The sequence below is a fragment of the Anopheles merus genome, chromosome 3R (assembly GCF_017562075.2).
Source record: "Anopheles merus strain MAF chromosome 3R, AmerM5.1, whole genome shotgun sequence".
NCBI classification, from domain to species: domain Eukaryota; kingdom Metazoa; phylum Arthropoda; class Insecta; order Diptera; family Culicidae; genus Anopheles; species Anopheles merus.
In genome coordinates this window covers 32554994-32576553 of record NC_054084.1, presented here as the reverse complement: position 1 = coordinate 32576553, position 21560 = coordinate 32554994, and the positions used below count along the sequence as shown (strand labels likewise).

At 44.3% G+C, this 21560-nt stretch overlaps 1 protein-coding gene across 6 annotated transcripts in view; it reads left to right on the top strand.

Annotated features, from left to right (window-relative positions):
• The window catches only part of LOC121597924 (ankyrin repeat domain-containing protein 29), a 240097-nt gene extending 218840 nt beyond the window's left edge, over positions 1–21257 (top strand). For all 6 annotated transcript variants that reach the window (XM_041924252.1, XM_041924253.1, XM_041924256.1 and 3 more), the window contains 5 exons: positions 4978–5076; positions 6517–6615; positions 8582–8680; positions 18712–18909; positions 18981–21257. In XM_041924252.1, the coding sequence (XP_041780186.1) occupies positions 4978–5076; positions 6517–6615; positions 8582–8680; positions 18712–18909; positions 18981–19370 (885 nt within the window). In that variant the 3' untranslated portion in view covers positions 19371–21257. The remainder of the gene's footprint in view (positions 1–4977; positions 5077–6516; positions 6616–8581; positions 8681–18711; positions 18910–18980) is intronic.
• The last annotated feature ends 303 nt before the right edge of the window (positions 21258–21560 follow it).

The window sequence follows — 21560 nt, the reverse complement described above, 5'->3', positions numbered from 1 at the left end:
CTTGTCGGGTTAGAATACTGTTCCCGGGCAAAAGGGGGCTGGGGTTTGGTCCGGCAAAATTATGAGCTGTAATTGAGAAAACTGATACGGGATTAATTAGTAACTACCGGCGCACGGCGGCGTTTTTTGCTTTACTTATCTATTTCCCCACTAATGTAAAGTGAATTGATGTGGTGGTGGTGGATCGGGTGGTTTCGGAGAATCGGAAAATCGAATGGATTGGAATTCTGTAATCGCATCAGCTTGCAACGTTTGTTTCCACCATTAAAACGCATCGCAAACGTATGAAAGACAGCTTCATTAGTCGCTAAATATGTCTGTTCGCGGCGACAGGGAGTAAAGTGCGAATGCTCCATTTTAATTACGTCATTTGCAACATTCCCAGCAGCGCTCGCACTTATTAAAAACGTATCGGCCAAAGGCTTTTGCCTAAAAGCTCATTCTAATCATGCTTTATGTTGATCTGCAAAGCGAACGAGCTGCTTCATGGTGTGGTGTTTCCGAATTAATTGCTTAGCTGCCGATTACTGTGCTAAATATCGGTCGCGAGCCTGTTCGGCATTTGCTTGCTGTGAGGAGCTGTGTCCTCTAGCGTACTGTATTCCCGCGAAACCAGCAACAAGCTCCCACCGGCAGTGGGAATGAGGTGCGAAAATTAGAGTCATAAAAAAACGCGTGCCCCGAAACTTTCCACCAACGTTTTCACACTTTATTACAAACCTCCCGTAAAACAACGTCCCTTTTAGGCTGCTAAGGATAACCCCCCGATCAGGAAGGGATCATCACAAAGAAAGCGATCCAGTGTGGTGTGTTTTCGGAAGGTGAAAGTTCGGCCGGCTACCAAAACTTCTGCTCAAGAGTGATTAGACAATCTCGATGGTGTTGGTTTCCTGCTCATCCCAACGCGTTCGCCTGAAGCGGTATTGAGGTTAGCTCCGGTTCCGCCCGTGTGCCATCGATGCCCGTGCGCGATAGGATAAAGGATGATAATGAAAAGCGCGAAGAAAAAATAATAAGTATTCAACTTTTCCGGGTCGTGATTTCTTCGTTATTAGACACAGTGGGATTCGCAGGGACATAGTTGTGGCAAAAGAAACGTTGTTGATATCAATATGGAATTCGATTTTGGAACGGAAATGTGTTTTTCATTGAAATCTTAAAATTGTTGCATCTGAGTAATATTCTTGAGAAACAATATGAGTTTTAGTATTAGTATAGCTTAGATTTTTATCAAAAAATGTAGGAATGTGTCTTCAAGATGACTTTCTAATTGGAAACACAAATATCTTGATGTGACAGCTTGTTGGGTACTGTTATCTACATTTACATTAGGAGTTCTTTTAGTAGATCAAAAACAGTATCGATTTTTTTTCTTAATGAAAAACTATGAAGTATGAAGACACAATCATACAGTTTGGCCTTCGTATAATCCCACAGTGCACTTTGGTCGCGAGCTGGCCAGAGTTATCGGAGTAAACATTCCAATCATTTTAAAAATCGTCAAATTTATTCACTTGGCCGACCCGCCGAACCGCGTTGTCTCGCAAATGTAAAACTTCTCCGATCCCGGCCCTTTTACAGAGAAAGGGCAAATTCGGTGGCAGATATTGAAGCTCCAGCTGTCCCATTCGTCTCCTTTAGCCCCCCGCGCCGCGGGGATTCGTCTCAGTTATTACCAGCGCAAAACCGGGGAACATTCTTTGGGGAAAGATTTGATTTAGCCGTTCAAGAAAAACGGATAATGGCGCATCGGGAGGAGAAATTGGAGGGTTTTAATTTATTCCACAAAGTGACACAGAACGTAAACCATCGGCAAACCGTTAAGCGGACTGGCTTGCTTCCCGTCCAGTGCGCCAAGCGGAAGCGGAAGCTTCGACGGGCGATGCCCTGGACATCTAGCCGGACGAGATCTGGGCGATTGTCCTGGGTTGCCTTTCCTCGCCGTAAGAGCGCAATGACGAATGGACGAATGGATGGAGGTTTTTCTTCTGGAGTGCTGCAGTGGGTGGGAGGAGGAGTTGGAATGGAGCCGGAGCTGTAATGAAAAGTGCTTTCGGGAAGATTTAGGGACATAATTAAATTAAAGAGCGGCGAAGGCGTATTTTTGATGGGTTTGTGTGCCCGGGGAAGAGAAATCGGTGAACGGTTGAAGATCTTATGGGCGCGCGCGAAGGCGGAAACATCGTAAAAACCAGTTAGAGAGAGGATAACCGCTTTTCTTTCCCTCGTTCCCGGTCGTCCGTCGGTTTGCTTCCGACGTCCAGAATTCTTGTGGACATCCCTGGCAAGGGAAGTAGTAGCCTACTCTATCAAATTTTGGACCAAGATTTTGGTCGTCGAATCTTGTCGCTCGGGTAGATGAGAGGAGACGACGGTTTTAGTGCCCTCTGTTCCCGTCTACTTGAAAGTCCTGGAAAGTCCTTGAGAGTTGCGCGGAGCACACGAGTCGAGACGATTACTGGGTCGTCTGTGGCAGGTCGTGTGCATCAAGTAGTATCGACGTGAGCTCTAAAACGGCGCCAGCCCCAAAACTGTCATGTTGTGTTTGTTTAATCCAGCAAAGCATAAAACGCCCTCCTGCAACTATGTAACTGGATACAGACAGAGAGTAATTGCATTACCCCCTGTCTCGGTTTCGCTTCGTATTCAAATTTTAATGCATCCCAACAACAATCCCAACAAAAAAAATCCAACATGCTCCCTCATCATGCCCACGTGTGCGCATATCAACTTCACAGCACAATTTGGGTGACACAATTTCGGCAATGCAGGAGCGCATGCAGGAGAAAACTCCAAAACCTAAAAACCGTAGAAACTGACACGAAAACCCTCCAGGCAGCCTCTTATCTTCTTATCCAAGGACGAAAAAAGTGAGGGAAGGGAATACTGCTTCCTCCCATCAACGATGATTATGAGTAGATGGCAGCACGGGAGGGTTGTGCACCCTCTGGGTTGTGCTCCGGTGAAGGACACTTGAGTTATTATTGCGATTTTTGGGCTGCCACCTCCGAAAAATGGTGGAAAAAGCAACCACCCCAGGCGGCGCTACACAGTGTCCACTTGGTGTCGGTAGGCAGGCCTCATGACGTCCTGACTTGTGCGGAGGCACACTTTAATGCGCCTCGTACCTAAAGCGAGCACTCCTTCACCTTTCTTGGGGTTTGAGAGAGTGAGAAAAAGGAAAAAAAAAACAACATTGGCTTTCGTCCTGTGAAGGAACCAAGTTGGCAGACACACTTGCACTGGTGCCATGCTCTATGCCTGGTTCGGTCTAAAAATACAGCAACTGAGTGCTGATTACATTTTTAAATGCTTAAAACTGCTTCAAGTGATTCCTAGACCACCGCTGCCACCCGGTCCGGGGATGCAGGGTACGACACAAGTGGGCTGCGTAAGGACGGCGCGTGATTTTGTATACGACGACAGCGGGGGGCGTTGGCGTTGATCATTAAATCGAGTGCGAGAAGCCTCTGTGGACAGCGAGCGGTGAGGACACATTTTGCTCGCCCCTTTGCACGGAGGCATATATTTCAGCCGAACCGAAGGCGATGGACATAATTTCGTTAACAGCGAGCTGGGGCTTTTCCCCGCCGCTAATGCTATTCCTCGCTCGGTGACTCGTGAGCTCCGCTCTACGCGGAAGGGTTTTCGGGGGAGCTGCAATGACACTATCGTTGTCACTGTCGGCAAACCCAGTTGGGCGGCGAGATTTATTTGTAAGTGTGAACGGAAATTGAAAATGCCATAATAAATAGTTTGCTGCTCAAGCGGGAGGTGTGAGTTAAGTTGGCAGGAGGGCATTTTTATGCCTCTGTTCTGGTGCTACTAAAATGTAGGAATATTGTTGGACCTGCTCAACATCAGGGATTGGCAAGTGGCAGAGTTTCAAAGTTATAAATTGACAAAATTCAATTATTATTGTTGGGTTTTGGGAATTATGTACAATTTGCTCTAAGTATCAATGAGAGCTTTGTTAATTCCTTTTTCAATTGTTTTTTTTTTTTATATTACAGTTGTTGAATAGAGGAAAAATGAGGAAAATTGTCACTCAATAGCTGCTGTAAATGCTGTTAAAAAAGGAAGCGTTGGCTATCAAGATGTCAATCAATTGTTACCTTTTTTATTCTACTGTAGTTCATCATTCTGACATTGGGGCCCTTTCCGTTTTAAGTTCGTAGGCTGAAATTCCAGCCTGTCAGCTGTTTGCATTGTATAGCAGTTTTCGAGCAGCTATCTAAGTGGATATAATATACAAGTGGGCTTATCTTAAGGTGTATGAATTTAGAAGATTTGTGTATTCGTCAAGCCTCCAGAAAGCTTGTGTGAACAAAACTGTTCACCCATTATGTAAAAAGTGATTCAAATTTGGGTATAAAAAGAACACCTGGACTACATGCAAAGTGCACTATTCTGGATTCCATCACCAGATCTCTTGAACGCACCTTGAGACAAATGTAAGAACCATCTTGTTTTGCCATTTTTCGAGCAGGAACTCGAATCTAATTCTTGCTTTGATGCTAGAATAATCAAGACTGAAAATTGCAGGCTAGTGTTATGTGTGGTTTTGTATGGAGAGTTTACATGATTTCAGCCTCCAACTGTCAAACTCCATACAAAAAACTGACTATAATCGTGAAGGGCCCCACTATTTCCACGCTGTTCTTTTCGTGAGTTTCCGTGAGAAAGGATTGTAGTTTATTATTGTTTACACCATTTTTGTACACCACCACTAAGCTCAACAAATTTGCCGACCACTGGCTGCACTATTACGATCCCCTTACTGTACGTTAACCACCGTCGCGCTTCGCCCTGCCAAAACTATTGGCACATTTTTCGGTGCAATAATTTCCACTTTTCGCACTTCACATCCTTTCCATAGCCGCTGCGACATGCCATTGGGTTTTTGTTAATTTTTGCTCTATATTCTCGTTTCCTGATGTCTCTCTCCCTCTCCTCTCTCTCTCCCCTTTCGTGCAGGACTACACCACACCGCTAATTCTGGCTGCCGCCGGTGGACATACAGCTTGCGTCATCGAGCTGCTGGAGCAGGGTGCCGATCCGAATGCACGCCGAGTGGTAAGTAAAATGCCTTTTTGCCCATCGCCGCCGCTTCCCGTGCCAGCGCACAGCTTGGGCTGGCTGGAACGTGATACAAATTATAATATTCGCTAGCCGCCAAAGCGATGAGTTAAAAGGAGGATCCTCTCTACGTTACTGCTCGCCTTCCGCATAAAAAAGGTTGGCGCTTCGGGCAAAATGTAATGGGAACATTCTTGGCCCATTCAGGGCAAGAGCGGGATTTTTGGTGTGTTCTATACGAGTGGGAAATTTCGCCCAAAAAAAAAAAAAAAAAACGAGAAGAAGAAGCTATTGCTTTACGCCGGATATGCCCGAACACGCCCGGATATCGAGCTCTTATGTCTGTGGTGATGATAACGGGTGTGGAAAACAGGCCGGCCCGGGTGAAGGAAATGTGGTCCTGCTTTCCGCTTTGCCGCCTGCCGGTTAATTCCGCGCAGGAAACGAAACCCGAAAGCGCATCCATTTCAATTGAAAGGTAGTTTATGGATTGTTGTTGAATGGGAAATATTTCTTCCTCGTTCTCTTCGCCCCTGCTGCGGCTGCTGCTGCTGCTGCTCGGCCATACGGTAGAAATGTATGAAATTACGTTGCCGGGAGGATACAACCGGTTTGGAATTATTTGTACAAAAAGTAGTTACACAAATGGTCGGAAAAATCGATGCAAAATGAAATCGTGGCGTCGCTACTGGAGTTGTGAGCTTATAGGAGTTTTAGTGTGTAATGTTTATTGCTTCGGGGCAGTGATGCTGTACCGTGATAATGTGATAAGCATGATAATTCCAGTGTTTAGTGGTTTTGATATGGAAGAAAAGTTTAAACATAAATTGAAATGTCTCATCTCATTTGCTTTCAACCATTCACACCTCCCAACTGGCCACCAACCGACCGACCAAACTGCTGCTAATGTCTAAAGCACGTAAAGACATAAAAATGTAACCCCACCTTTCGGGGACGCTCGGGAAAACACGCAGACCAAGAGCAAACTAGAGTGTACCCCGTGTTGGACAGCGCGTGTGTTCCGTCCATCAAGGCGAAGTAGTTTTCGTACTGCCAGTGGGCGCCCTGAAGGGTGAGGATAGATAACAAAGATCTAACAGGGTTACCATGGGAAAAATGAATTTTTACATTAAACTCCCAACCGCGTCCCTTCGTTCGGGAGCCGAGCGTCCCAGAGATGCTAGAAGGATACGGTCATCGTTCCTGCTCTCGATGTGTTTTGTGACCAGCCCAACCGTTGACAGATTCCAAAAAACGCACTCACCGTGAAGCGTCACTGCTGCTTGCTTGCTTGCCAGTAGTGTTGCCAGGGGTTACACAACTGGTTAGAAGCGCAGCTAGCAGCGGCCGGTAACACTGCTGTGTGCAAAGTGTATTGTGTATTGTAGCCCGGCACTAACCTCTGGACCTTGTGTTTCGCTTTCGCTTTACTTTCAGACCGGTACGACGGCACTGTTCTTCGCTGCACAGGGCGGTTACGTGGACGTTGCCAGGATACTGCTCAAGGCAGGGGCGCCCGTCGACTGTTCGTCCGTGGTAAGCAACCATCTTGATGGCAGGTTTATTAATTTTTCTGTAAAATCTAACCCCGGTACACTCGCTGTGCGATATGCTGCTTTCCGGCAAGTGTGTTGCTTTGGTGGATAGTAAAATCAATAGGTTGGAAACAAAAATTGAATATAATATACCAATCTGTCTTTTTGGAACGTCCGCTCAGAGAGGACAAGCAATTTTACAACACAATATGTATTAATAAAGCTAGAAGTGGGAAAGAGCATGAACACATCATACTGTTTTATTCGGAGAAAGAGTAAACCCGAAGCAATTGTACCGTGTGAATTAATTAGAGAAGCGTCATCCTTGCGAAAGGAACACACACACACACACATACACAATTGAGAAGAATATTTTGCTAACGTTATGGAAATTAAAATAACAAGGAAAAGGATAGAGTGAAGTGGCAAACAACAAACCTTTTCTATCAGGTATTTCAGAAAAGTTATTGGATACAGAAATTGCTTCTGATTTTATGCTTAATGTTTGGCATATAGTTTAAAAGAGAGCCCGTGATGTGCCGTTTGTATGCAAGAGGGTTTGTGTATTATATTTCAAAAGTGTAGTCTAGGATTTTTACTAAATCTGTTAGGGTTTTACTCAATATAGCCTCATAAATGATGTCTTTTCGTTAAATTTTAGTTCATACAAACGCTTCTTGGAAAATGCCTTAAGACCTGTACCGTATGGAGTTATGGACCCGCTAAATTACGACTCTAACTCGCCTATTTTTGCCTCTATAGCATCAATTTTTACGTTACACATTCAATTTTTGTCTCCAAGGCACCATTTTTTGGCTAGTTTTCCTCAAAACATTCAAATTATAGTTATCATAAATCTGCTCAAATACGTTGCAAATTTGTCATTGGCCGTACAAGAGTCGAAAATTGTTAACTTAGGGCCAAAAACAGGTGTCTTTAGAGTAAAAGTCCGGGTTACAGCTCGAGTGAAAGTGAATATTAAATTTTCTTTTTTTTTTTGGTGTTCAGTAAGCCATATTCTGATTAATATAGAATGACATATAGCAGAAAAACTTAAAACTTCACGTTCAACTTCACTCGAGCTGTAACTGCTGGTGCTTTATAGGAAAGCATTGATGCTTACTAATAAGAACTGATGCGTTCTTTTATCTAACACGAAGCATCGTTAATCAAAATAATTGTCAAAAATCCTTAAACATTCAAGAATGAAAATTGTCACAAATTGGTAACTGAGAGACAAAACTTGATAATTCAATGGTAATATTTTGGATTAAAGGAATGTTTAAATCGAGTATTTAGGTTTATGGGCTAATTAGACGTTTGAAAAGAAGAAATCACTGTTTTACTCTGATTTTAGTACAATTTAATGCAACGAAAACAAAAACTAGAAGTGGATTATTATGTTGCCTTAAGCAAGACTAATGGCTGCTAAGCATAATCAACTGTCGGTATTTTAATACTTTTTTTTATCCCTTGCGCTTTCTGCACGAACCTTACGCTCGCACCTAACAGGATGTAACGTAAATGAAAAACCATTGTTAAAACTGTCGAAGTAAATTAACAGCAGCGTGTGGTGCTCTTTAGAATAGCCATTGAGGGAAGCAAAACGTATAAAAACGAAGCAAAAAGAAAAAAAAACAAACCAAATATTCAACATATTATGCAAAGAATGCACTTTGCACCTCTTCATCCTCCTTCCTTGCACAAAGATTTTTGTTCCCTTCCAACACTTTAATTAAATCCTTCGTTACTCTTGTTTGGTCACCTGTTTCGAGCGGTGACACTGCACCGGTGAACGGCAGGAGAGCACATTTATGTTTTCCATTTTTCCCACCTCTATTTGTCCCCCTCTCCTCCGTCTATTTTTCTTACAATGATGTGTCCTGCTGACGGTGACGATGTTGTGTTTAATGTTGTTCCTTGTTATTTTTTCGTTTCTTTCCCGGCTTTTGCACTGACAAAAAAAGGATGGCGGAACGCCACTGTTCGTTGCCTGCCAGGGCGGCCACGAAGCCATGGTGAGCGAGCTGCTAAGCCACGGTGCCAGCGTGCACGCCTGCATGAAGGTAAGTTTTGTGCGCCGCGTTCCGTAATTAGTTTTCATTATTTCACCTCGGATTACTTCCGCCAAAGAGCCAAGTCCAAGCAGTGCGGCGGCACTGTCTGCCAGGGGCCGGGCAAAGGCTTCCGCGCAATATCTTTCATCCTCGCGTTCGGGATATCTGGCGGGGTGGTGGTCGTCTGCGTGTTGTTTTCACTTAAAAAAAAAAACGCTTCCTCGTACTCTTTTCCACCTTCTCCTCTTCTTTCATTGAATATTGCCTTGGAAAATGAAGATCGGTTGGGGAAAATGTTTCTCCATCCACCGCACCTTCAGTCCCGTCATCGGCGGTGACGGTAAATTCAATCAAGGATTTTCTCGTCAAAACTTCCGCTCCGCTTCCCGCCGGGACGCTATTCTCCCTTCAAACTCCCTCCCATAGCCGTGACTGACGGTGGCATCATGATTGGTGTTTAATTTACTCCTTTTTTCGGAGGCTTTTTTTCTCTCTCTTTCTTTCTCTCTATCTCTCTCTCTCTCTCTTTCTTTCTCTCTATCTCTCTCTTTGATGCTCCTTTCGCGAACGAAGGAGCAACAGTACGCACAGCCCAGCCGATCATATAAAAACCGATGCTCAACGTCTTAAGCCGAGCGGTGGGGGAGATAATGCTGGTCGCTATCGAATGGGAAAATTGATGAGCGCCGGGCCGTGGTAGAATTCAAGCTTGCTCTTTCTTCCCTATGCTTGCCAAAACACTCCCCGAAGGCAACCGAGCATTTAAGTATTGGTTTGCTGATGAACATCTCTCCCCATCTTTAGCCGGCCCTGGTGCACGGGACAACGACGCAGCGGGCGAGGAAAATAACCTTAAGGAAATGTCGGGAAAGTTCTGATAACGATGTCGAAGATTATGTATCAGCTTTTGATGCGCGTTCATGTCGAACATTGGGCGAGGGGCCTCCCAATCCCAAATCGAACCGTTCAATCTTCCTTCCCAGCTGTGTGGTTCTGTGTACTGCTTTTTGCCAGTTTTGCCCTCTTTCGCCCTCTCCTGTCTCTCTCTCTGTCGTCCTGGACGCGTGAGTGTATTAAAAATTAACGTTCTACTTCATTAAAGTCCTCCTAATGGGCAAAAATTGCTTTTGCACGTCGTCGTGGTGTTACCCACGAACTGCCCGTTTCACCTCACTTCCCACCAACTGCAACTGGTGCCATAACACGGCAGACATCAGCTCAGAACTTTCCGATTAAGAGCAGCGCTTCCGGAGCAGCCAGCCACACACACACCCGGCCGTCGGCAAGATGCTTTTGGGGAGGGAGAAGGTTTGAGCTGGAAGATTAAATTCAAAAAACCGGCGAAGCAAAATAAAATATGCTACCATAATTTGTAACTCCACTCTGCTCCCGCTGCCTCCTGAAGTCTACTGTGAGTGAGTCGCAGAAGGAACCAAAGATTGCAAACGACGTGTTTTTCCTTGCGCGATGATGATTTGGGGGCGGCTGCAGCGTGGTTCGTGGTTGGTGTACACGGTCGCGATTCCAGATTCTTGGGAAGTGGCGCATGTGGCCACTTGCGTTGAAAACACTTTCTCCGTGAGTTTGTGCTGCTGCTGCTGCTGCTACACGTGCACGTTAGAGTTTTTCCGCCATCCATAAATTAATCATCGGCACAAATAGAATCCGGCTGAGCAACCTAAACGCCGAGCTCGCCGGAGAGAAAGTCGATTGGGAGCGGGTGGGGGCGAAGGTCGGTGTAATTAACATGTCACGAGTCTTGCGAAGGGTTCGAGTAGCGGGACGGTAGCATTACAAGCAGGATTACGCAAAAGGTGTGTAACGAAGGCGCGGTGCGCGGTTCGGTGCGTTTGAAAGCGGGAAATGATGATGATGATGATGGTCCGTTTGATAAATGGGGTGTACGCGGTGGCTCTAAACTTATCGTGTGGTTTGTGTAGTTTTTCAGCGTTGGGTACTGATGGAAATGGGTACGCAAATCTGGTTTGGAAAGACAGGCGAGATTGTTGTACCCCTTTTTGCATCCGGTTGCGCTTGTTTGCTTCCACCCGGGGGTGGAATGGTGTTTTTTGAAGTGGTTTAGCATTGAGTGAGTGAAATATGTGAAATAATTGATGTAAGGATAGCTGATAATGACTATTTTGGCAGTCATAATGGTTGTTAATTGTGTTTTTACAATTTATACTATGCAAAAATTTGAACTGGAATGGTTCGTTTCGGTAAAAGGTAACATTTCAGTTAACTGCGAATTCACATATTAATCAGAAAGGATACAAGAAGAGGCTCAAATACAGCGTTATACACGCTACACATGTCTAGGAGCACTTTGTGGTCTATCTGGAAATGTGCTCTTCTCAGACCGTATCCTAGATATTGTCCTAGATCTTGCCTTTGGAAAAGTCCTTGGAAAGTCTCAACAAAATTCAAATATTTTTAGTTCCATTATTGAGTGCATATTCCAGCTTTGAGCCGAAAAAATACACCCAATTTTACTTGGTGATCATCATTTACAATATGATTGATTATTCTAAATCGTTCTGATGTTCCAAGACCTTGTATGTGACATTCGAACCAATGTTATTAATTCAAAGTTTAAAAGACATGGCCTGCATTTTGGTTGGAAAACTTGGTAGAAATTATGTTTATTGATTTATTGACTGACGCAATCGCAAATACGTGTTCTACGTGTATCACAATCGACTATATTTGTTTATCAAAAATAGTTCAAAATTCTGGAAAAACCAAACACCTAAATGATAAAACGTGATCTTATGCACAAGTTGATTTTGTCCAAGAATTGGAACGCACATGGGAATAACGACTTAGTGCATTTTTTGTTAAGTTCTATTAGCATTTCTATTAATTTAATAGAACTTTTATCGACCAAAACAAACTCTCTATCTTACTCATGAAAACAAAACTTTGATTTCAAATGTATTGCATATGTGCTAGTTATCGTAGGTGTACTAGGGTAAAAGTACCTTTAATGGTGGTATGGTATTTGCCATACGACAAATTAAAAGTAGTTAAGTTATTTACGTTAGTGTGAAATGTTATTTAGCCTTTTACAAAGGGTCAAAAAAATAAATGGGGCCATTCCGTTACCTAGTGACCGAAAAATCCATTATTTTGTCAACAAATGTGTCAACATTTTTCCAAAATCTTTAGGATTTTATCACAAAACTCATATTTCTGTTAACGTTCTAAATGACCACATAACCACACACTAGTTTTTCCACACAATGTAATGTTATTGTTTTACTAAAATTTATTGCCTTTCGACCATATTTATGCATTTTTAAGTGGTTTTTTTACCTTAGTGCCATTACAGGTACACAAAACATGAATGTTCCTATAGTGGTTATAGTTATAAAATCAATAAAAACTGGTCGTTTTAATTTTTTTTCGAGGAACTTTTTGATATGCCGTACTGTTTTCACTAAAATAAGCAACAGCAATCAGTTTTATGTAGGTAATTTACCAAAAATGTCCAAAATTGACTTCAAATCAAGCACATTCTTCCGGGTGTGGGTTGACGACATATGTGATGCAGTATTTTAGTCAATAGTTTCATCGATCAAATTTATACATTTTTTACGATCAAATTACGCAAGAAATCAATATTATGACTTCATACGAAATCAGGTTCGAAACTAAGTTTCATTGATATTATACACCGTTTTTGATGCATCTTTGTTTACCAGTACTATAGGAACACACAATACGACGACTATAGGAACCAAACCATCATTATAGGTACAACGAATCAGTCACAAAAATATGTATTTTTTCGTAAATTTGATGTGTTTCATGGCAAAAATGGCGGGGATTGCGAAGATAAAACATGTTCTAATTGCTATGTGTTAAAATATTCAGAAATTGTCCTTGCTGACACCTAATATCCATTGAACACATCTGTACCACTACAAATTGGTACATTGTTTGTTTTATTCTTATGACAATGTGGAGCTCTCCAAAGATGAAAACACCAAGATATAGGAGTAGTTCTTCAAGAAATCAAAGCGGTACGAGATTAATGGTAGTCAATTGTTTCGAATTTATCCTACTTATTTCGATGAATGTCTAGGTGTTTAAACGATTCAAAAATAGTGTAGCAATTATAAAACTATAAGTTTGTTTTGGAATGGCATGGAATAAGTAAGAAATTCGCTGACAATAATTGTCTCAACGCATGGAGAACATCTTTTGAAGGGATAGCTATTAAGTATACCAACTAGAGTTCTCTTTCTATATTATTCAATAAAAAAGACACAGTGTGATGCATTAAAAGACTCACTCATTGTAAAAGACGTCAATCAGTGAGCCATCGTCCTTCCAACGACTTCCTACGAAGTACCGCCAGTAATGTAAATAATAGTTTTAACGGTCTATAAAACAAATTAAATATTTCCCTATCAGTGGGCAAGGCATACAAATGCAAACTTCCTTCGCCAGCTTTAACTAATCCAATTCTATGAGTCACGTTCTCAACAAGAGCTTGATAGAGGAAAAAAGTACCCCGCTATGCATTGATTGAATCGTCATAAAAATGCATTTATTGCCTGTGCGTATGCCATAGTCCAGTTCCCCAGTCCCAATGCCCGTATCCAATCAATCTCTGCACACACACACTTATACCGACAGCTCGCAAAAGGTTGTATAAAAATGCTCGCAACGAATTCCGTGCCCAATTCATCGCGAGATTGTAAGGTTCTGTGCACAATTGGACATTAAAAACTGCCCTGGTACTTTGGGGGAGGGTAGTTGGCAGTCCCAGAGCACCGAAATCCGTTAACGACGGGCGACGATGATGATGTCGGCTGTGTTCACAAATCATAAAAATTTCCTCCATAATCCGAAATGGTGAAATAGTTTACCTTGCTCCCTTGTAGTTTTCTTTCATGCTCTCTCTCTCTCTCTCTCTCTCTCTCTCTCTCTGTTCCTTAGGCGCAACCGTTCACCCTTCCCGGTGACGTTAGAGCATAATCGAAAATTCAGTTCTTGGGCAGACACACTTCGGCGGCGGCAGCAGCTCGTCGTTAGAGCGAGTTACGATAGTTTCCACTGTTTTCCGCTCTGCCGAAAACGCTCTTGTTCGAACCCGACAGGGGCCCCGAGGGAGAACCGGGCGAGCCGTTTCTTAGCAACGATGTTTATGAGTTTATTACATGATTAAGACGCGCGTACCACCACCACCACTGCCAGCAGTTCGCTGCTGCCTTTTCGTGCCGGGTGTTTTTTTGGGTTTTGGCCAGTGATGCCAGGTTTGCCGCAGGGAGGCATCATTTGCTTGCCCGGGCTCGGTGTTCCTTTCGCAGCACCCTTGTTAAAACTCGTGAACATTGTAATCAACGATGACTTTTGAACGACGGCCAGCATAAGCGAAAAATGGGCAACCCTCCCTGCTCTAAAGTTGTTTGGTGCTTCTGCATTCGGAACGGTTTTCGAAAAACGTCCGTGTTCTAGGCAACGGCGCGCAATGGCGGTATAAGGTGAGGGAAAAATCGGATTGGATTTCATTTCCGATGGTTTTGTGCTGCTGTGGTGCTCCGGAGGAGAGTTAGTTGGGAGTGAGAAAGGACAGGAGAGATGAGCTGAAATTAGTTTGCCGGGCCATCCATCCCACAGTGGCCTGCCGCTCGGCTGCTGCCGCCGATGGCCGGGGAATAAAATAATTCCATCCCAATTTCCAGGCCTTTCGGATCGACTCTGAGACGCAATCCGATCCGAAATGCAAAAAAAAAAGGAAGCGGGACGTCGCTGCCATCGGAGCAGACCAAGCAGACGATGGCCGTCGCTGCCGCACGGCGGCATGCTGCACCACCTTATACAATTCTAATGAAACGAAGATAAATGATGCATGTGGACAATTTAGATTTTAATGGAAATTTTGCTTAATAGAACGTAAAAAAAAACGGTCGGGAGTTGGGCAACGGGGCAAATGCGTCAGGATATTGCAGCCAAAACTCCGGTGACCGGCGACCTGGTGGTGGTGGTGGTGGTGGTCGTCGGCTTCCCACACTCAGCCGGCAGTTTGTTCGCTAAGTGACACAATTTCTTCTTTCCGGCGATCTAAATGGCTCCCCACAGAATAGAAATTGTGTAGGGTGGCCATACACGTGCTCCTGTGTGCGCGCGTGAGTGTGTGCGAGTGCAGGTTTCCTTACCACGTGGATGAATGGACGCAGGTGTAGATGATAATTTATGTCATGGAATTGATTGGAATAGCTAAAGAAAGGAAAGTATCTAGGTAACCATTTGCTGTATGATGTCCAAGTCGGTTGAGGGAGAAGTCTTTAAAAAAGCTTCAAATAGGAAAGGGGCTATCAATAAATAATACAAAAAGGTCTTCGTTTGCATAGAGTGTGTCAGTTTACTTCAACCCCTTTTGCTGGTTCCACATTCCATCATTGCGATTTTTGAAGCGTTCAGTTCTGCTAACACTATGAAGGACAATATTTTAATTCTCACTTCACAAAAAGGCACACGTGACTAACTTTTGTTGTTAAGGTTTCATATGGTACCTTTCAAAACTATTTCCCGAAAGTTTGATTCATCATTTTCTGGGAAGTGGTTAAATTCTTGCGAAAGTGTCATAAAATGACAGCTGCCTAAGTGATTCAGGTGCGTCATTCGTTCCGGGGATAGCAACAGCTTGGGATCCTTCAATACCCTGAATGAATCTTACAATTGTTGTGCAGAAATCTGTAATTTGAAGATGTATTTCTTGGAAAATGAATCGTTTTAAATCCATTATCCTTCTCTTTCTACAATTTGGAAATGTTTTTATAGTGTGAAATACAAAAAAGCTGAACATAAAATATAAAACAGCTTTATTTGCGATAACAAGTTGCCAGAATCATATTTTGACATTGGAAAACACTCCAAGAAGTAGACAGAATCATTTTTCGAAAAATGTTGGTTGGATTGGTATAGCGAAGTATTTCTAATCTGCAGTCTTTTCAAGTGGTTCGATGCAATGTAGATTTTGAGAACATCTCCAAGTTGAATATCCTCGGCTTCTGCTACAGAGCACTTCTGGATATCCACATGATTTCTGCATTGCTACATTGCTGTTATTTTAGGAGATTTGAGGTGCCAACTAATGAGTAATCCAACTACAACGGTTTGAACCTGCCAGGATTCAGGTTTTTTCTAAATTCTGGGTTCAAAGTTTGCCTTATGTTGCTACCCAGTTCTTCCTCCATTGAAATTGAAGTTACTTTCGCTAAGCTGTACATCTATTGGAAGTTCGCTTTGAAGAGATCTTATTGTATTTAAATCAGTTGCTTATTCAAATCCTTATGTTCCTTCTCTTTTAATATGCGGCTTGTAACACCATGGAACCATACATCAGACAAACTACACGTTCAAATCCAATAAATTTTACAATCCAGAACAGAAGTGTGCACAAAAGAAGTGCTACATAAATGCCACACATTCTTCCAATGACCAGCCGCTCTGGTCGTAAATTTATGGAGCTTAAAATTAGTACTTACTTACCCCAACCATCCATGCACGCTAACACTAACGACCAAACCACCGCCACCTGGTTTGCGATCAGCATCATATGCTCAATTTACCACCCATCCATAAATGTCTATCATTCTCGCTACGGCCGCCGTGTGCCGTGCCTTCTGTAGGGTTGTAAGCACGATAAGTGACCTTTTTTTATTGCACTCTCTGCCACTCTCTGATGCCGTCGTGCCGCTGCCGAGACGCGTATGCAGATGTTTACGAAATTCCGGCGCAACTTCTCGCCCCGTGGCGCAGCACCACCACCGCCAAAGAGTGTTGTGTAAAAGCTTGTACACCGAAAGCAAACCAAAATTCCCGTGCCCGTTGCATAACTCCTTTGACCGATTTATTCGATCGGAGGAGCAGCACCAAAGTTCGAGTGAAAGATGTAATCTTAGAGGGGGGAGTTTTTTTGCAGTTGGTCGTCTCTTCTTCTGCAACAGACTCACGATTCGGCTTAAAATTCCTGACGAGCTAGAGATGTTGCATGTGTGTGTGTGTGTGTGTTTGTGACCGTTTACTGCTGTTGGAAGTAGGTCGATCCCCCAAAAGGAAGTTGATGGTAAAGTGAAAAATTGGCCCGATTACCCGCTTCCTTCCGAGAAGGGTTTTGGGTTGCTAGGGCAACCAACCAAGCGAAGGATACAGCCGGGCGGTGGGGTCTCCTCGGATGGGATGGTGCAAAAAAATGCATGCCGTAGAAACCCATCAGAAGATGCTCCCCAATGCCAATGCCAACGACGAGGGAAAGGGGATTTGTCCCTCAGAAACCGAGCAGCGCAGCAGCAGCAGCAGGGCAACGCACCAACCGTGATGATGTGGGTCCTGCGCGCGAGCGAAAATCATCAAGAATTATGAAAAGGTTTTGAACTGAAAAGGTGTGCATCGTTTTTTTTTTGTTCAACCCATCTCTTTTCTGAGGTTTTTTTGATGGTGTTTGGCGCCCGCGGGATTAATTTGCTTGCGGTTCAGAGGCTAGCTGGGACGTGTCGAGACTAACCGGGAAGAAGTAGTTCACGCCGTTCTGCCCCCCTCATTTTGGACAATTCAGCCACCGCAAGCAGCTTGTGCGGTTTCCGTGTGTGTGTGCACGCTCCTGCCCTGCTGGCGGTTTGTGAGACGGGCTCGAAGCCCACGGCGGTACCCCTGCACATACATCTTCCTGCTCATGGCCTGCAGCATCTGCATCATCAGCTGTCCGCGTGAGGTTGTTTTTTTTTTTTTGGTTTCGGGGTCGGGTAATTTATATAAGTTCTTGGTAAGGGATTTAGGTCAGGTCCGTAACTGTAAATTGGTTGATTTACTACCAAACACTCCCTCGGCGGTTGAGTTCTCGCAGTCTTTTTCTCTCTGCATTACCATTTCTTGTGCAATTTTCACCACTAGAATGTTGCAGGTCACACCCGAGCCGGAGTGGTTGCCCGCCCGCACTAGGTTTCGCGTGCATAAATAACCACAAAAATGCGTCCGTCAATGTGGCGGCGTCTAATGATTCTAGCTAGATGGGGTTCGTTTGCTGATTGCCTGCGCCCGGAACCGGTCGTCCGGGTGGCATCACCTTTTTGCTTCAGAAGTCGTGGGAGCGTAACCTCGGCCGCTAATGCGACCGGTGCGAACGTTTGCGAACGCTTTGGCAACTTCTGAACTAGCCCTCCCAAGACGACGGGCATGCATTAGTTGCTCCACCAAATGTCGGAAGATGTTTATGATATCCAAAGTGATGGTACTATAAAAGTGTCCCACAGGTGGCTTCCCATGTTACGCGATCACTCCTGTTTCCTGCTGAGGAGTAAGCAAGAGAGCTGAATGTTTTAAATCCATTTCAGAGAAAGCTCCAATGTTCATAGATCAGGCAATCGGAATATCTTTATACATTCTAGAAAAACATGGTGTCTATTCTTCAATTCTTGATTGAACTATCGAGTTCAGTGACAATAGACTTTTGCATATAATTCGTGTTGATGTTTTGGACATCCAAATTTGTAGTTCCGTAAGATGTACCTTATTGGCGACTTCCTCGATCACTTGATCATTTCTCGTTTTCAGATGATATCTTTCGGGCTATTGAAATTCCAAAACTCGTTAAAACTTTCAGATAATATCTCTCAACTTTTCCTAACAGTGTAACTGTATCTCCAGATTTGTAACTGTATTTCAAAATTCAACAAGATGCTTAAAATATCCTATCTTATGATGTTACGACTTCTTTACATGATCCATAATTCCATAATGACACTCTGAGAGGTGTCGATGAGAAATTTAATATCGTTTTATCTGAACAATCGCTCACATTGGATCTTCCACAGAGTTCAGTACTTACACCATCAAAATATATACTTTCATAAGATGTATCTTGGACGAATTCCGATGTTGAATCCGAATGCCTCTACTTCTGCCTGACAAACAGAATATCCTCCACAACATCTTCAGAAATAGCTATTCCTCATACTTCCATGTAGAAATACTTCTGAACTTTATAATTACAGGTCATGATCATACTCCTTTCCTCTTCCTTTCCACAGGACCGAGCGACACCCCTCTTCATAGCGGCACAGAACGGCCACAGCTTGGTGCTGAAGCTTCTGCTAGCCGCCGGTGCGAACCCGGATGCACCGCGCAATGATGGCGCCACGCCACTCTGGATAGCGGCCCAGATGGGCCACGATCACGTCGTCAAGATACTGCTCCACAATGGCGCCGTGGTGGATGCTGTACGATGCGTAAGTAACCAAACACCATCACCATTGAAAAGCACCATCTCATTCAAATGCCTGTGGTCTATGTCCAACAGGATGGAGCGACGGCTCTGTTCAAGGCGGCCCACAAGGGACACAGTGCGGTGGTGCAGGAGCTGCTCAAATTCCGCCCCAATCTGGGCCGGCTAGCGAACGGCGAGACGGCCTTACATGCCGCCGTCATGTTCGGCCATCTGCCGATCGTGAAGCAGCTGGTAGCGGCCGGTGCCGACTGTACGATCGCGAATCAGGACGGCTACACACCGTTGCAGCTCGCCCGGCAGCAAAAGTTTGCCTCCGTGCATCAGTACTTGAAGGAGCGTGAGCAGCTACAGAAGCAACCGACAGCCGGCGGAACTCCAAAACGTATGGGAGCGTCCTCAAACCAAAGCAAAACACCGACGGCCAAAGGAGCTGCCGCCCCATCAGTAGCCATCACTGGTTAGAGGGGGAGGATAGAAAGCAAGCGAGCTTTCCCATCCCATCGTTACCCATTTCGTCCGACAACGCCTATTCCTTCCAGTGTTTTGTTATTTAATCTTTTAATCAAACTAACAGTAAGCAAACTAGAATAGTGTTTCGGAACGATCGGTTCCTTTCGAAAGTTTGGTCTTCCTATGCAAGACACCAGTGTTTAACACTGCTGGCAGTAATTGGAGATTTATCATTGACTTAAAAGCTTCAATTTAACCGCTCCTAAAAGCTCAAAATACTCTCTCGATGTGCTCAAAAACAAACATACGTAATCAGTACGAAGAATTCAGTATACGCTGCACAAACACTCGAAATACTGTGGATGCAATCCTGCACAATAAAATGCACCCAGCAGCACCGGCACAGTGGTTGGACGTGACACTTCCGGCTCTGTTCCAGTCCCACAACGACCCGAGCGTTGTCCCTTGCGGTCATCACAATATCACTTCTGCGGTTCATGCCTGTGCTGTGCTGTGCCGGTCATGGCAACGATTGTCGTTAAACGTTATCGTTATTATTGCTGCTATTTACCCCGCTCCAGGAGACAAAATATTATTTGACCCCGGACGGATCAGGGCGGACACCGATCAGCCGACGGAACAAAACCCAGGTTGCTGTCATTCGATAGCAAGTAAAACCTGGAGCTGCACGTAAAAGTTAGATTCGCTTGTAAAGGATAGCGACACAACCGGGTCGGGTGCCGTATAGGATCAAAGAATGGCGCACACTGGCGAACGTACACCGGAAGTGCTAGCGCACTTCTGCTATTGACACATTCCGTCCCGCGCTACCTTTCTCATCCCAAAGCCGCAATGACATCCTACCACGCTTCAGCTAGCACCGAAAGGATTGGAGGAGCTAGTTCCGCATACTTTTACTGCGACCACAAATCGCGAATCCTTTTCGAGGTTGCTCCCCCCTCTTTTACGATGGACTGTATGTGGCTGGTTATAGGTGAACCACCACCCGCTGCGAGCGAGATTGAAATCGAACATCAGAGACCCACGAAAGCAACCACTTCAATGAAAACTGTCGTGCGCCTTGGTGTGGTGTCCTCCCCAGCCGGGCGGTTCCGGTACACCGCGAAGATGACACCGCGAGAACACGGATGTGGTGTGGTGTGCGTGCAGCAATAATAAAAAAAAAACAACTGTCCCAGGCTCCGGCCTTTTGCTGGGCTCCCAAATGCCATCATCATCGTCATCGTCGTGGTTGTGCAGAGAGACCACCAACGGTGCCAGGAAAATGGGAAACTTTCATTCCGCTTCCATAGCACGCGCGGAGATTGCGCCTTGCGCGGACAGCAGCAGGATGAGCAGAGTGTCCCTCACACACACATACATAGGAAGCAACAACAAAAAAAAGACCGTTCTTCACCTGATTGTAATGTCCCGGGCAAACGGGAAACGCTCTGGAGGACGTTGGCATGGACATTGATTTGTGATTGCATGGCAGGCTCGAGAGCGCAGCAAAACGAACCTGCTGGAGCAGCGTTGCCAAACCAACGCAATGATAAAGGTGTAATGAAAGTGTTAATATCGGACTGGAGGAAACTCCCTCACGCCCGCTGCTGTAGTAGTCTTCAGAGAAGTTCCGGAAGGTTAGAGGGATATATTGGTGTCCTTGTGCCGTTGTGCCCGGGACACGTATTAAGAGTGTAGTGATATAGGTTTGCTTCTTGCCTAGAGAACTTGTTGCTTGTTCCCGCCGCTGGCGGAGAAAACGCACGTTACAACCAATGCTGAAATACGAATAAACCCCGTTCTGATATCCGAAGCTAAGTTTCCTGAAGCAGAATGCTACTTTTTTTTTGTTTCGGAAGCGATGTATCACAAGCGACGGCGATCCTGCGGTTTGGAAAAGCGTTGAAGGAACAGGTGAGAATTTCGAGCATTATTTCTTCGGTGAATGTAATAATTAAAAGCACTAATTATCTAAATTGATTATTTATATTTTTACTAACTATTCACTAACTAGTTCAATTTGTGTGACAATTTATATTTTTTATCTGTTTTTAGTTGTCTGTAATTGATAAATTGCTTATTTGTAGATTTTCAAAATGTACTTATCCTTAGCAAATGAATCTTAGAAAAATCGAGTTCATGAATGAGCCAACTTACTCTAACTTTATGCAATTTTTGGGATTCTTCTTCACATGCTAC